The sequence below is a fragment of the Bacillus rossius genome, chromosome 7, assembly GCF_032445375.1.
Source record: "Bacillus rossius redtenbacheri isolate Brsri chromosome 7, Brsri_v3, whole genome shotgun sequence".
Classification (NCBI taxonomy): Eukaryota; Metazoa; Arthropoda; class Insecta; order Phasmatodea; family Bacillidae; genus Bacillus; species Bacillus rossius.
In genome coordinates this window covers 70369545-70386472 of record NC_086335.1, presented here as the reverse complement: position 1 = coordinate 70386472, position 16928 = coordinate 70369545, and the positions used below count along the sequence as shown (strand labels likewise).

The following is a 16928-nucleotide window of genomic DNA, read 5'->3' as shown; positions in this document are numbered from 1 at the left end:
TTCCACTATGATATTAATATAAAACTTCAAAAGCCATGTATTATTATCACTTATTGTCATTGCTGAATATTGGCTTGTAAAACCAAAGTGAATTTAAAATGTGCATGTAAACATATTTTGAAAATATTCATTGTTGTAATTTGCATAAACAATTTTTAAGAAACCTTTGTCTAAGAAAGGTTTTTCAATACAAAAGCTGGATGAAACAATATTTTTTTTCTAGCTTTGAGTAAGATCAATTTTTCCTGTATAACAAATATGTTAAGTAAATATTGTAATTGGTTTCCAGTTTATTGGAATGATTGTATCCTCAAGAATAAATGATGTGCTGGCTCATTATTTTGTGTGTGATGAGTGGTTTCTTTTTTTTTTGTGTTGATTATATACAATTAATTGGAAGGTATAATAACAACACAAATATTTTTTAAAGCAAATAGTAAACTCAAATTAATTGATGATAACTAATACCCAACAATAGCTGTTTAAGGAATAATAAACATAAATATTAATAAAAATTATTTATTTCATTTTTGTTCACAATATTAAAACATTTATAATTTAACATATAAATTAATAATGTACGTGGACAAGAAGCTCTGAACATATTTGATTATTATTTTACAGTACAAATTATAATTCAATAAATTGCACGGTGGGATTTCCATCAGAAATATGTACCAAATCTTAAATAATTTTGTTCTAAAGTTAGGGTTTTCTTGAAGTTCGCAGCATCAAATGTGTACAGCGCTTCCTTGCCATTGTTATTTAATACTGTGCTGCAGTCAGGAGGTGAATCGTAGTCGAGGAAGGGAGATCTTCAGTGGTGGTAACCGTAGCCGGCGTAGCCCAGGCCGTGGCCGGCGTAGCCGAGACCTCCGTAGCCCAGACCGTGACCGGCGTAGCCCAGGCCGTGCCCGAGTCCGTAGGAGGCGTAGCTGACGGCGGGCGCGGCGACCGCGACCTTAGCGACGGCTGGGGCGGCGGCGTAGCCCAGACCGGCGTAGCCGAGACCTCCGTAGCCCAGGCCGTGGCCGGCGTAGCCCAGGCCGTAGGCGGGGGCGGCGTGGCTGGTGGCGTAGCTCACTTTGGAGACGGCGGCGACGGGCGCGGCGGCGTAGCCAGCGTAGCCCAGGCCGTGTCCGGCGTAGCCGGCGCCGTAGCCCAGGCCGTGTCCGGCGTAGCTGGCGCCGTAGCCGAGGCCGTAGCCGGCGCCGTAGCCGCCGTAGCCCAGACCAGCGAGCCCTCTCTTCTCCACGGTCTTAGCCTCCTCCGCGCATGCGCAGGCGGCCAGCAGAACAATGCAAGCCTGCGGAACCACGTGTCGAGTTAGGTGCAGGACAGTTGTTGCCTTGTTTTAGTGAATACTTAGTTTGTATTCGTAATGTCTTCATTCATTTCAATTAACGTCGCTTGTTATTTCAGTTGCAAATAAATTGTTATAAAGTTTCTAAATCGCTATTAACATTGTACACAAAATACTTTTACTCTCACAAAGGACTTGAAAAGGTACCAGTTACATTTTATTCTGCTTCAAATCATATAAATAATGCAAAATAAACAATAATGAATCTCAGAAAACTTCGGGAATACCCTAAGCATTGCCAAAAATTTTACACTTGATACTACTTAAGAAAATTATATAATCTGCTCAGATAATGCTATACATAATTTTAGCTTGGTTACATGTATTTAGGTCTATTTTAATATAAATATTCTGTTTTTTTTACTGTAGCAAAATACTATTAATAATTTTGGCCATCAAATTATGTTATTATATCGTTTACTTCTTTTCCATTATTTTGTTTACACTTGAGTTATTTAAAATTCTTAAAACCAAATTAAAAATATATTTAATGATATGATTGAAAAATTAATAAATAAGAAACTAAGACTTGATTTGAGTCTATTGTTAACCTTTTTAAATAATTTTTCTGTTTGATTTAGCCCAATTCATCGAGCAGGTTACATGATTGGTTCTTCTAATTTAAGAAATCAGTAAAAAAGTTTTGACAGTGTTTGTTGTTTTAATAACTAGACATTCGATACTGTTTAAGTTACAACAATATCATAAATTTATCCCTTGTTTCAAATATACACGCATTCAATAAGTATCTTTTTATTTTCAATACTGTTAACCTGCCTTATTTTATTTGTTCAAAATATTGTTCATATAATGAGAGATATCTATAAAGCGTTGTTAGTTATAGCATGAAGAAATTATTTCCTTTCGTCACGATATAAAATTTTTTCATGTGAACAAAACTGATACTTCGACAAATTCGACAAATTAATACAAGAAAAGTGTGCCTAACGTTAACGAATGGACTCATCAATAGGTGGAGTCCCTGAAGATTCGATCTAAAGAAATATAAGACAATAAAACAGTGAGTCTTTTAGAACTCTTACTGAGGACAACAATAATTTTTTACTATCATTGCAGCCTATGTTAGGCTTGTGATGATTGATGTTCACTCTGCTTTATCTATCAGGGTGGCTGAAGTGTGTAGTTTTTTAATTTAACTTATTCATTTAAGAATGTGCCTCCTATTTTAGATCAAGATTTTATATTTACAGTAATAAATTACAGATAAACGTGTTGACGTTTTCAATGGTTTAACTTACACGAAATGAAAAATATATACAGCGCATATTTTTTTGCATAATTAGCTGCCAAAGTTACATTTTTAACGTTTTCGTGTTGTACAAATAAGGAGAATTTAATTTAATGCAGAACTGATCTTTTTAGGTTTAACTGCAATGCCACTGGCTACTTCAAGAAATGGTTTGAATTTCTTTCAGAAAATATTAATTTATATTACTTGACATTTCAAAATTCTCAAATTTGTTACGATTTTGACAGCCAAAGAACATGAAATGAGTTTTTGTGATGTATATCATGAAGTAACCAGTGGCATTGCAGTTAAACCTAAAAAGTTTCAGTTCTGCAATAAACTAAATTCTCCTTATTTGTACAACCCAAGAACGTTAAAAATGTAACTTTGGCAGCTAATTATGCAAAAAGTATGCGCTGTATATAATTTTCATTTCGTGAAAGATAAACAATTGAATATTTCTAAAAGTTGATCAGTGATTAATATAAATATAAAATCATGACCTGAAATGGGAGGCGCCCGCTTAAAAATTCCTGTCTTGGAAGATGATTTGTGATGCAGCCTTCGGGGTTCGAGTCCAGGGTCGGTGAGCTGACGTCCCCGCCTCGGACACTCCAGTCGCCCCGACGTGGGGCGAGCACTGATAGCGTCTCTGAAGAAGACCCTCCTTCTGTTCGTCCACTCAACTGGACACGGTGCATCTCTGCGTTACACTATCGACATCCTACTGCACGGCTATGAAAAAAAAATTAAAACTGTGTATATAATTGTTGTTTATCGTGGTATTATTTAATATTATAATAAAGTCCCGAGCTTTTTACCACCTACAATACCCAAATTATCGTGTGCTTAAAAAGGGTTAGGCCTTTATGTGTCGGACAGTCGTATACCCAGTCCGGTTCCGACAGTTTGGAAGGATTTAAAATTTGTATTTTTATCGTGGCTTTCCTGTCCACTTGAACGGTCGTGAGGTGGGCATTGTTCCGTTGCGCGCGTGTGACTAGGTCCGGCGTGTGGCGATGTCGCCAGAGGCTGTGTGACCCAGGGTGAGGTCCCAGAGACAGAGAGACTGCCTCCGCGCTGCTGTACTTACGATGACCTTCATGTCGAGGTGAGTGTTGCCGGTAGCTATGTTGCCGCGTGGTGAATGAGCAGGTGACTGATGCCGTGGTGGACATGTCGCGCGGTATTTATACCGAGCTGGGTTTTGCAGTTTCCTTTCTTCCCGCGGCCACCACCCCCTTCCCCCATCGTCACGCCGGACCACGGGTGAAAGGAAGTTACCCCCCTCCCCAACACCTCCCCGGTGCGGGATCCAAGGGTGCGAGCCAGCGCCGATTGCGAGGAAGGTTAATTATTCCATTCTGGGCGTCCGTCGATCGCCGCACGAACGACGGACAGAAAACAACCGAGCGTTCCGTTACGTCATCATCCCTACGCGTGAACGTGATCGTTAGTGACCGGAAAAATTCGCGAGTTCATTTCGTGATATAGGCTAAAACACAAATAATTATACCTCAATGCGGCGTCTGTTATCGGCTCACAACTCACCTATGGATGACTCTGGGCCAAATGAGAAACACCCAACCAGAGCTGTGTCGAATCACAGGCTGCTACGTTGGGACGTCTCGCAAAACAGCAGCCAATGAGTGGGTCACATTTGACCGAGTGTAAGTAGAACTATGGAGTTTATCCTACAGGTCATTGAACCCGCGAATTTTTCCGGTCCCTAGTGATTGTGAAATTCTGCGGTCACAATCAAACATTACTTAGTGACCAGAAAGCTAACTTTGAGTAACATTGCGGCAATCCTCATAGTTGAATTCAAAACATTTTCTGACGTCTTCATTACAACACAATGTTTCAGGTAGAAATATATATTATTTCAAGAGAATTTTTCTAAGTAATTAAAAAAAAAAAGTTGCGTGTGAACTTTGTAAGCGCGTTAGAAGTTAAATATATTATTTCAAGAGAATTTTTCTAAGTAATTAAAAAAAAAAAAGTTGCATGTGAACTTTGTAAGCGCGTTAGAAGTTATACTTTTTTGTTTTTAAGTGTATTTGAAACTAGAGAATACATAAACTTGCAAGTTATCGAAGTTATATGTCACATATATCTAAGTACCTACTGAAAGTACTGAAAGACTAGCACACATTTTTTTGTTGTAAAATAATGGTAAACAGTCACTGCAATCAATCTTTGTTGTGATCACTTGTGTGACATTTTACAGATGGCAAATCAAGTTTGGTAAATATCTGGTAAACAAATTTGTAAGAAAACATAAAATGCATGAAAGCAATTGTGATAAATTTACAATTTTATCCCGTAAAATAAATTTATGTAAGAGAAAACTAATATCCAACTTGACGTTTAATTCCGAGCTTCAAAAACCTGAAAATAAGTTTGCTCTAACTTTAATCTTAATCTAATTCAAAACTTCATTTTTTTTTATTTTATCTTTAAAAGGGTGATAAAAATAAACAGGATATTATTGAATCAAATTTAAAGGCATTATATGTGTATGTATACACACACTTATTATATAAACAACACCAGTGCATTCAGCCGGGGTGGAAATACGAAACTTTCCAAATGAAAAACACAACTGCTTCTGCAAGATAATAAAAGAAAATATATTTTTGTTTCTAAGAATAAGAGATTATATATTTTTATCAACTAATATATAGGTACTGGTTGACTTTTCTTGCATTTTGCAACTTATTAACTCAAACAAATAGCGATGACAGTTAAAGTATAAATTTATAACACGGAAAATATTTGTTTGTACCAACAAAATACTGATTAGCACGCGGAGAGACGATATTTACCGAGCCAAAGTCATCGTCACAATATTGAAAGTGAATCCCATTTCTGGGTCACAAAATGCACACAAGAGTTAACAATCTCGTTCCGTTGCGCCAACAAAATCTGACAGGAAATAAAGTACGTAATTCCAGCTTTTTGGTTCAATAGGCTAATCTCTGTTGAAGCACCCGAAAATCAACAGAAATTTCTACTGCGGAAATGTACTGGTAAAAAAATATATATAGGTACTGCACATTGTCCGTAATATTAAAAAGCAAGTTTATTATATTTTTAAAAATTCAGAAAGTGTATGGAGTTTATTGTAGATTCGGGAGTAAATGACGAGAACAGACAAGAGTGTAGAGAGAGAGATAGAGTGGTCACGCAAAATCAGCCTTTTTTCTTAATTGTGTGAAAATTTTGTTGTATAGTGATTGAGTACCGTAAAAATTCACACTCATGTTAATAATGTGTCTAAATTATAACTTCAATAATATTTTTTTTCCTGCTAAATCATTGTTATTTTTAGATGTGAAGTACCTAGCCAAGTGGAGGATAGTGGCTGGTAGTAGGGAAATGCGCTGTAGACACCCAGCCACGTGAATGAACACAGCTCGGTAAAGGCGCGGCAGGCAGCAGACAGCGAGTGGCGTGTCGCGCACGGCAGGGCTGGCGAACCAGGACTGGCGAACCGGGGCAGGCGACCCAGGGCTGGCGAACCAGGACTGGCAAACCGGGGCTGGCGAACCAGGACTGGCGAACCAGGACTGGAGAACCAGGACTGGCAAACCGGGGCTGGCGAACCAGGACTGGCGAACCGGGGCAGGCGACCCAGGGCTGGCGAACCAGGACTGGCGAACCAGGACTGGCAAACCGGGGCTGGCGAACCAGGACTGGCGAACCAGGACTGGAGAACCAGGACTGGCAAACCGGGGCTGGCGAACCAGGACTGGCGAACCAGGACTGGAGAACCAGGACTGGCAAACCGGGGCTGGCGAACCAGGACTGGCGAACCGGGGCAGGCGACCCAGGGCTGGCGAACCAGGACTGGCGAACCAGGACTGGAGAACCAGGACTGGCGAACCAGGACTGGCAAACCGGGGCTGGCGAACCAGGACTGGCGAACCAGGACTGGAGAACCAGGACTGGCAAACCGGGGCTGGCGAACCAGGACTGGCGAACCAGGACTGGAGAACCAGGACTGGCAAACCGGGGCTGGCGAACCAGGACTGGCAAACCAGGACTGGAGAACCAGGACTGGCGAACCAGGACTGGCGAACCAGGACTGGAGAACCAGGACTGGCAAACCGGGGCTGGCGAACCAGGACTGGCGAACCGGGGCAGGCGACCCAGGGCTGGCGAACCAGGACTGGCGAACCAGGACTGGCAAACCGGGGCTGGCGAACCAGGACTGGCGAACCAGGACTGGAGAACCAGGACTGGCAAACCGGGGCTGGCGAACCAGGACTGGCGAACCAGGACTGGAGAACCAGGACTGGCAAACCGGGGCTGGCGAACCAGGACTGGCGAACCAGGACTGGAGAACCAGGACTGGCAAACCGGGGCTGGCGAACCAGGACTGGCGAACCAGGACTGGAGAACCAGGACTGGCAAACCGGGGCTGGCGAACCAGGACTGGCGAACCAGGACTGGAGAACCAGGACTGGCAAACCGGGGCTGGCGAACCAGGACTGGCGAACCGGGGCAGGCGACCCAGGGCTGGCGAACCAGGACTGGCGAACCAGGACTGGCAAACCGGGGCTGGCGAACCAGGACGTGCGAACCAGGACTGGAGAACCAGGACTGGCATACCGGGGCTGGCGAACCAGGACTGGCGAACCAGGACTGGCAAACGGGGCTGGCGAACCAGGGCTGGCGAACCAGGACTGGAGAACCAGGACTGGCAAACCGGGGCTGGCGAACCAGGACTCGCGCCTGGGAGCCGTGGCGAGGATGTAGGAAGGGGCTCCCACGGAGACCTTGTTCGCCGTCAGCGGCGCCCCGGGTCCCACTTCCTTGCCGGACCACGCGGAGTCACAGTCGGCGCGTGGTCACCATGCACGGGCTGCAATCAAGTACACGTGCAGACTATCCCAACTGAGAGTTCCGCCCGTACAGTGAAGTCGACGCTATCTTCTATTTCTCATTTATTACTACATTTGTTTTTTTCAATTATTTACCTCAAGTATACACAGTAACAAAATTAGTGTACTTTTACAAGAAAAATCCAAGGAATCTCAGTTGCCAACGATATCACTTGTAAAACTGCAAGGTAGAGCTATGTAAAATTGCAAATGGTACATACAAAAATCTTCCTTGCAGTTTAAAAAGTGATATCGTTGGCAAACTGAGTTTTATTGTAAAAGTACAAAAACCTTTTTTTGTTTACAGAGTAGAGTAAAAACTGTTAAAACCACTCCGTTAAAAAATTATGGTGAAGCTGTTACGGAATTTTCCTATAGATATCACCCTGCTCCTCAATAGCTGAAACAGTTTCATGTTTAGTGTGTTTGTAACCGGTGGAGATGACAGTGGCATCGGTTCACGAATATTGTTGTCAAGTGCTGAGCGTCGAGCCACACAGGCTGCGACTGGTATTTTATAAACCCAAGACAGCGGCGAATGATCCCCCAGTAGCAGTGAAGTGAGGAAACGATAAGGGTGACTCTAGTGTTCGTAACAACTGCCCCGTCGCCTCTGCGCGCAAGTCAATGAACTGGTGGGTAGGCATGGCGCTCTTAGCTATGACGTCATCAGTCCATCGCACTCAACCTTCAATGAGTGATTTTTAAGAGGTTATATTTGCTTACCAAAGATAATCTTCTATAATGTTGTTTTGACCAGGTAAACCTTCACAAATTAAACTTATTAACAGCACTGAAGAGACCATCAACCAAACTTAAATATAGGTGCGACATTCAATTAAGCAACCAAAATTGTATTTTAGTACATTTTTTTTTATATTTCGCTGACAAGATATTTCACATTTTCTGAAATAAAAGAGGTTGTTGTGAAATTTTCTAACGAGTTGTTATTCATTTCCTTAACTCAATAGAAAAATTCAATTTTATTTACGGTTTCTAACATTCAATCGTCATTTTCTAACCCTATACAACATTATTTTCATATCTTGATATACCGATGTAAAGTCAATTACGTGAAAACGTTTTGTAAAGTTTGACAATATTAAAAATCCAGTAAATGTACGATTTTTTTTCGCAATATATATATTTTTTTTATTTTTCAAAAGTTAGAACTTATGCAGGGCACATTTATTTTCTGAAATTCGTAAATATTCTGACTGCATATCTGACGCTATTTCAAATGATGTTCTTGTATTTGTTGTAGCTGAAGTATTCTTTAAATTATTAGCGTTTATTTAAGATGGAAAAAATAACACACAAAATGTGAAATATCTCCTGAACGAAGATTGATCGAAGGAACGAATTGTTTTCTGGAGTTTAGCCATGAGGATTGCCATGGACACTTGTTTTAAGTCTTCACGTGAAGAGAATCATAATGGTTGAACTGTGGATTGCGGGTGGCTCTGAAGAAGACAACGAGTGAACATTTCACTGGACTCACAAGGCACAACCCAAGGGCATGTTCCACGGGTGTTCTACAACGGCAGAACACATCTGTAATTCGCGCAACAATGAATCGGCCCCTTATTTTCCACTCACGAGGCCTGTCATTGAGCGGGGCGTGGCGGCGGGGAGGTTCGTCGTGACTGTGTGGTCTTCTCGCTGATTCGCCCGAGCGAGACTCCGTGACGTCACCGGCCGACCTAGTCCACTCCGAGTCCGGCTCGTGGACTGGCCCGGTGCAGCCACAGCGTCTGTTTATTCTCCTCTGAGGGGGAACCCGGCATAGACTTAACTTACTTCTCGAGATTTAAAAAAAAATTGTTTGTCTGTAAAGTCGGTTTACGGACGATAGTTTAACGTGACAACGTCATAACAAAACATTTATGAAATGATTGCATACTTTTATGAATAAAATTGAATCATTTTTATTGAATTATCACTATTTTGTATGGATACAAAGAAGGAGCGAAATGAAATCTACAGTTTAATTGATAAATTTAATTTTATTTGCACTCATTAATTCAAATATGTTTATTATTACTTTAACGAAGACATTATTTTAACTATAACATTTATACGTGTTTGCTATTTAACTTATTCCAATCTGTGTTATTCTGTTAAGGATAGGACGATGATAAAAAAAAGTAGGAAATGAATGGAAGTGTTTCAAGTTTAATGTGCCTCGAAAAAGTCAAATCGATGGTTGTTCCAATCGAGTGGAAGAGAGATAGATGCGGCGCAAGCGTACAAATCGCACCTGTGTTTTCGTTCCATGTGCGTCTCTGCCTGAGGACGGGAGCAGATAGCAGTTCCCGAAACGTCGCTTGTTTCTGTTTTAGAAAACTGTTGTGTTTGTTTCGTCTTTTCGTTTTGTCGTGTTATTGTCTCGTTTTGACTGTTGTGCTGAATTTTTTGGGTTCAATATTTTTGTGCTGTTATCATTTGTGGGGGTTTATTCGTTCTCTTCTGTTTTTTTGGAAAACTTTTGTGTTTGTTTAGTCTTTTAGTTTTGCTGTGTTTTCGTCTCGTTTCAACTGTTGTGCTGAATTTTTTGGGTTCGGTATTTTTGTGCTGTCATCATTTGTGGGGAGTTTTTCGTTCTGTTAGTCAATTTTTCTTTGTTTTTCTTTGTTTGTTGATCATATTCCTGTTGTGGAGTATTGGGTGGTGTTTATATCCTGACAAAAGCAATTGTTTGCTTCATTTGTGTTTTTGTCATTTGTGTTTTTTTTTTTGTAGTTTTCTTTTACAGACATACATGTGTTTAGCAATGGCGTATGTCCAAAAGAATACATCAAGTCATGCACTCCCATTGCACAAATCTTTCAAAGATAATATAACATTGTTACAGCGGCACAGCCCCGAGTCCGCTCGTGTTGGAAACAGTTACCTCGACATTGCGTCTACCTCGCCAGGATTCGATAGTCAAGTACTATTTTTTTTTTATCTAGCTCGTGAAAGGATCGCCTTGAAATACTTTCACGCTCGTGTCGGGTTTCTGGGGAACACGAGCATTTGTTTTCGGTTGCCCGGGAGGTCAGCTAGCCAACAGTCAGCCAATGGCGAGCCGGCAACAAACACGGATGCCGAGCCATGAGTGACTCACACGAAGGCGACGCGGACGTTACGGTATTTCATTACAGATTTCAGGAGTTTCGAGTAAACATTTAAATATGATGCAATATTAATTGTTCTATTTATTTTTACACTTTTTTAAAACACATGCAACCAACCGTTTCCAGTCTAATAACCATTGGTACAACTCTTTTTGGCATATACCATTCCTGGAGACCGGAAAACTTCGCGTTTTAAAGGACCTGTAGGATAGACTCCATGATCCTATATGAACGCGGGAAAATTACATCTGCTCATTGGCTACTGACTCGTGACACCTGTTAACTAGAATGTTTGTATCTTTTTCCAATGCAGTTCCAATTTAAACACCCTCAAATATAGCTTTTTTTATTAATTCCCAGTTTTTTATTAGTATGAGTCACCGCGCATTTAAATGTATATACCATATTATAAAAGGGGAGGATAATTTTGTGTAATGGTATTAAATATTTCATGTAAATTTTATGATGACATAAAACAAATATTTTTTATCTGTATATCAAATACCTTTACAAATTCGATGTTCATTATATCATCTTATCTCCAATCTAATTAAAGATATTTCATAACTACTGGTCAAGCGAAGCCAAATGGCAATGATCCTAACTGCACCACTTTTAAAATCCAGCATTTTAGCCTTGACACAATTATAAGAAGAGATTAAAAGAGCAATTTATGGACTTCCTTTCACATCTCCAACATATAAAGCGATGTTTTTTTCTCGGAGGGATCCAGGTCGACTGCTTGTTTATGCATATAATTATTCGTAAATCGCATGGAAACTAGATAATGTAAGCATCCGGTTTGATCGTAGTAACAATAGTAGCAGTAGCAGTAGCAGCAGTAATAGTATTTTATTATGACTTAGATGTTAACGAGGCATTGAACCATCAGTCTTGATTATACACGTATCACTTTAAATTTGAAACTAGAAATATGACAATTGGAGTTACATGATTGTAAATTCAGTAAATTATATTCGTGTAATAACTATTTCGAATTTCAGATGTAGCAATTATTTTTAATTACTTGCAGTGAAATTTTTCTTATGTTATGCAGTTTAAACTGATTACAAATTTATTTTATTTTTTTATATATTTTTTTATGTGGCAAAGTGAGGGCACGCGTTATCTTCGAATTACCCACAAAAAGTAAACAAATTATAGTATGATAATAATAAAACACATACATAACCAAGCTACCCTAAATAAACACTATTTATATATGTATTTGAGAACACTAACACAAATTAAGTAACCAATTTTTTCCATGAAAGAAAAAACATTTGAAACTTTCTTGTTTTCTAAATTAAGAACTGAATTTAAAGTACATATTTTAATGTAATACAATGTAACTGTGAATGGCTGCTTGTGTTTCCGCGTCATCTCTTGACATTTGTTTTGTTTTATTTTCCTTCTACGTTTGCTTCTGTATTTGTTTTTGTATTTGTGTAGTGCCAGCGTTTTTCGGTCTTAGCCTGTTGTTGGACACTAAATTAATTAATTTAGAATTTAGAATTTTTAAAAGTATATCTGTAAAAAAATTTGACTGTATTACACAATTGAGTTCGCTTAATTTAAGCTGAAAGAAATAATTTTAATTTCAAACCGATTCAAGTTTGTTGCAGATTTTCACTAACTTCATTGGATTCTTTAAAATTATGCTTACAGTTCTTCGGATACATAATGTTGACACCATTTCATAATGAGAGAGTTTTATTTTGGTACATGAAGAAAATCTCTTCAAACCAATTAAAATAGCTCGTTACACAGAGTGCGTACTAAATAGTCACCTATGTTAAAATAATTTTTTCTTGCAGTTATAAATTTCAAAAATTTAATTTCTTTGATTTAACAAGTCTCAAATTTGACCGTTCTCAAGAAGAGTATCAGCGGTAGGCCTACTCATTTTCCAACATCACTTGCAAAGTATCATATAATATTTGTTGAACACTGACAACCAGGAGTTGTTTATGAAAATTCAAGCAGAACAACGGTGGAAGAAGTATACGTACATAATTGATAACTATTTTTGAGAACTGTCGAATTTAAGACTAGTAACATTACACAAAACATACACTACGAACATTCTGAAAGCTTTAAAAAAAATATGGAAGGCTGGTATTTCAAAGCCATAACACCCAATAGGAATTGTTTTTACATCCTCAGGAACTATGGGTTTCAATTTCACTGAGCAATAAAGGTTCTCAACACATTTTGGCTGGCCTTTCTCAAACGGCTGGCTTCGGTTCACATATGTTCTTCTTCTCTGGATTGGCTTTTGGACGGCGCTGATATCGCCACAGGGCATATGGTGTCAGCGAGAGATAGATAGATAGATAGAGAGAGAGAGAGAGAGAGAGAAGCTTGGGACTCTACTAGGATCGTTAAGTATCAAACCTGAGATCTTCCGAATAAGTATCGGTTTATTCAGAAAAGTAATCAGGATATCTAAAAAAAAAAACAATCAAGGATTAACAAAAATAATTTTAATGACACAAGCATTTCAACACGCAGTAAAACTCAAAGAACCAAAGTATTAAGATGAGGAACTCAAAATTATTTTACTTTTCTAAAAGAATAAAACTGAAAAGGTGTCATTATTTTTTTCATCCCGGGTATTAAGAATGCAAAAAAGTGTGAAAGATTGGTAAACAAGAACATTCATCTCCACTGAAGCGACGGTGGGAAGCAGGTTTATCTTCTGAGGCTCTCCCGGACAAACAACACCCTGGGGCTCGAGTTTATTGCGGTGTCCACTGCTCCACCAGGAAAGCCATCTACATGCCTTTTTTATATATCCTCACTGGCCTTCAAAGCTATGTAATTTAGTTAGTAATCTTTTTGTGCCACTCTATTTCTCTCTCGGCCAGGGCGTTGCCACAGATTGGTCCGTTTTATGATTGCCTTTCACTGCTGGTTCGCTGTATAAAAATACCGGCGTCTGTTACGTATGGTCCAGAAGCTCAAAGTCTGTGGCTGACGGGAGAAAACGCAAATCAAAACGAAAGATTGCGTACAGTTTGCCTGTTTAGACAAATCGAACATTCAGTGCAGCGTCAGAAAAAAATATTTTATAAAGCCTTCCGAAAATTATGACATTATTTGTATTTGTTTATTGATGTGTAACCTACTTAGACCTCATTATACGTTATTTGGTAGGAATATTTTCTTGAAACGGAAATGTGACACAAATATGGCGGACGATCGTGAAGTGACATAAACCCGTAAATAGACACTTTCGTAAACATTATGACACATACCAAATGTTTTGGCGTGCCAAATGAAACTTTATGATTGTGAATCTATCCTGGAATATAAATTTTTAACTAAAATAGTCACAGTAAAAAGTAATCTCAAGTTTTAAAATACCTAAGAAAACTGGCGTTACAATATTTATGACACATATTCTCTTGTAGATTCTCAATTGACGTAGTAGTACAGCGGTAGAGAGCGCGCTTTATAACAAGATGACGTGGTTCATCTCGTCACTTGAATTTTAGTTTTAATTTTTTCCATAACATTTAAATATTATAAAATTACATAATAATGATGTTTAATCAGCTCAATATAGAGGTTTGTTTGTAGGAAGTATTTACAAAGTGATTTCTATCGTTTAAGCAAAAACAACTATACACATATATACCTAAGTTTATAATATGCGTTTCAAAATGTTTCAGATTAATATTTTAGCAATACCATAAAAATATAACTTTTATTGTGTCCGGAAACTTTAATGTATAACTGTTTGGTAAATTTTAACAAGATAGACAGTAGTTTAATAATTTATTATTAAATTTAATAAATTATTTTAATAAATAAAATTAATTGTTGAAAATGAGGTCCAAAGCCGGGGTATATGGATTTTTCAATGCTTATTAGCTTTTTTCGGAGTCGTTTCTAATCGTTCAAATTTCCCGTTTGTTTCGTGCTGCCATCTGTATGTGATGGTGGCAAGCAACGGTTACGATTCAGGCAGCGAATTCTAGCGACGGGCGGAGTAAGTAAGTGTTGAGATTTGCGTCCAGAAATTTTGGTTGTGTCTTGAAAAGCGAAATATTTTATTGATAAGAATATTATGTGTTCAAAGAATTCTTCTTTAAAATTTCGTGTCCAAGTTTCGTGTTGTAAGTTTATATTTGCAACACGAACAACTATGAGAACTCGTTATGAACTCGTTACCGAGGTTAGATGTTCACACATTACTGTCAGTACTGAAAGATTTGCTCCCTTTTTTTGACGTGACAACATCTAATAAATCAATGAACGCCAACTGCACACACGAAAAAGTGTCCCGTTACGTTGTTTCCCGTTACGCTCATAGTTACGTTACGCTGTGTCCCGTTACGCTCATTGTTCCGTTATGCTGTGTCCCGTTACGCTCATTGTACGCTTGCGCCACACCGACAGAAGTGAAAACTTAAAACTTAAAACTTTGTTTCTACGTCAAATTTACGTAAGAAAATGAATCTGATTACTAGTATAATTTAAAGTATTTATTATTTATTATTTTTAATAAAAATGATTAAATTTTATTCATAAAAGTATGCAATAATTTCATCAATGTTTTGTTATGACGTTGTCACGTTAAACTATCGTCCGTAAACTGACTTTACAGACAACCAATTTTTTTCTACCGTACGCTTGTTTTATTCCCGACACGTGAATCAGGCAGAATAATTTATTATTAGCAACGTTTGAATAAAATCATAAAATGCATCCAACGATTGCAATGTTATTTGATTGCATGTCAAAAAAAAGCGTATTATAAATGATGTAAACAACAGTAATGAAGCGGTTACAGATAGAAAAATCCGTTGTATTTTTGTCAGCCTGAATGTATCGTGTATCCGTCGCAAGCAGGACTTGTGTTTCTCCTCGGTTGAAACTCGCTCGCTCGCCACGCCACGTCATGAGTCACGGCCACGCCTGCAATGCCAAGGTCATGGCGCTTGTTCGCGGGCAATACCAAGCACACCGCGTGGGGGGGGGGGGGGGGGGGGATTCGGGCGGAATGTGTAGCGGTTGTATAGTTCCTGGTTCCCTTTCAGCCGCAGTGATCACTGCAATGTCGCTCTGACGTTTAAGTTCCATAGAAAAAAAAATTCTCTTCGTGACCTAGGCGGCAAAAAAATTTAATCGGATAATTTAGACTATTCATACTATCAAACAATTGACTTAATACGTTGACTTAATACAAACATGGATATTTCAAGCAAATAACTTGCTACGTAATTATAGGGATTTTTTTCAGTTTAAGTATTCATAGTTAAGCGAATAAAAAGGTTTGCCGCATAAGACGTGCAAAAAAAAAATATTTCTCCCAAATGTACTTTGTATTTTATTTTTAATTGTTGTCACAGTATCTAATAATTTGTTTCATGGTATGGACTGAAAAATTATAAAACAATGCATTTAACTCAGAAACCTTTATTCTTATTTTTAATTTTGGTTTTTGATTCAGAACACTAATTAATTTCTCTATTATCTGTTAAAGCTTTACGTTGATTTCTGTAACATTTTTAGCGTCTCATAATTAAAAAAATGTCTGCTCTCAACAGCCATAGAGGCGAAGATACGCTTAGGGAAAGCGTGTGGGTTTACCTTATTGCCCTCCTCCATGCTAGAAGGTCACAAGGGACTCTCAATGTTATGGAACTGACTTTCGGAGCCATTGTCTCATAAGCTAGTTTGGCTCTAGAGACCCTGAAATACTTACTGCAATTCAAAGTGAAACGTCAGTTCAAGCTACTTCTTATATATTTCGGTTCAACAAGTAAAAAAAAAAAAGCCACCCAAATTTTGTTGTATATGTTACAGTTGGTAAGTGTGTTTTTAGTATTGTAAAGTTGGTGTAATTTTCGTGTTGCGAATTTGTTGTTTTGTAAAAGAATGGCCTGCTGGGCGGGCAGTTAAATTGTGGTGTTGAAACAGTAAAGTTATGGAACCGTCTATTGTCTTATTTCATCACAGTCACAACATATTTGGCGACGAGGATGGGATCCGAACCCACGCGTGCAAAGCAAGGGGAATAGTTCTCGCCATCTTGCAATTTCAAATAATTTAATACCGCTTGCTTTAAAGCTTCCGTGCTAAATGTTTTGGGTCTACGTGACATAGGACTTAGCTTTGTCATTTTATCATCACAGTTGTACTCGCCCGTGTGAAATAATAAGTTATTTCCTCTTGCGGCGCTTACAGCCTAGAGCCTGTTGGTAAATATGTGGTTGCAACAAGGTATATAAGGTCTGGGAAATATGACTTATGCCTTTACATGCAAAAATTGGGATAAATAGTTCAACAATAGACTT

General features: G+C 38.8%; 2 protein-coding genes across 2 annotated transcripts; one reads left to right on the top strand and one right to left on the bottom strand.

Annotated features, from left to right (window-relative positions):
- Positions 1–503: 503 nt before the first annotated feature.
- On the bottom strand, positions 504–3770 carry LOC134534494 (cuticle protein 64-like). The gene is made up of 2 exons (XM_063372972.1): positions 3706–3770; positions 504–1306 (listed from the first exon to the last, which is right to left on the bottom strand). The coding sequence occupies exons 1-2, from the start codon at positions 3715–3717 to the stop codon at positions 818–820; spliced, it is 501 nt and encodes a 166-aa protein (XP_063229042.1). The 5' UTR covers positions 3718–3770; the 3' UTR covers positions 504–817.
- Positions 3716–7376, top strand: LOC134534625 (collagen alpha-1(IV) chain-like). The gene is made up of 2 exons (XM_063373112.1): positions 3716–3723; positions 6050–7376. Exons 1-2 carry the CDS (start codon positions 3716–3718, stop codon positions 7374–7376), a joined length of 1335 nt encoding a protein of 444 aa, XP_063229182.1.
- Positions 7377–16928: the final 9552 nt, after the last annotated feature.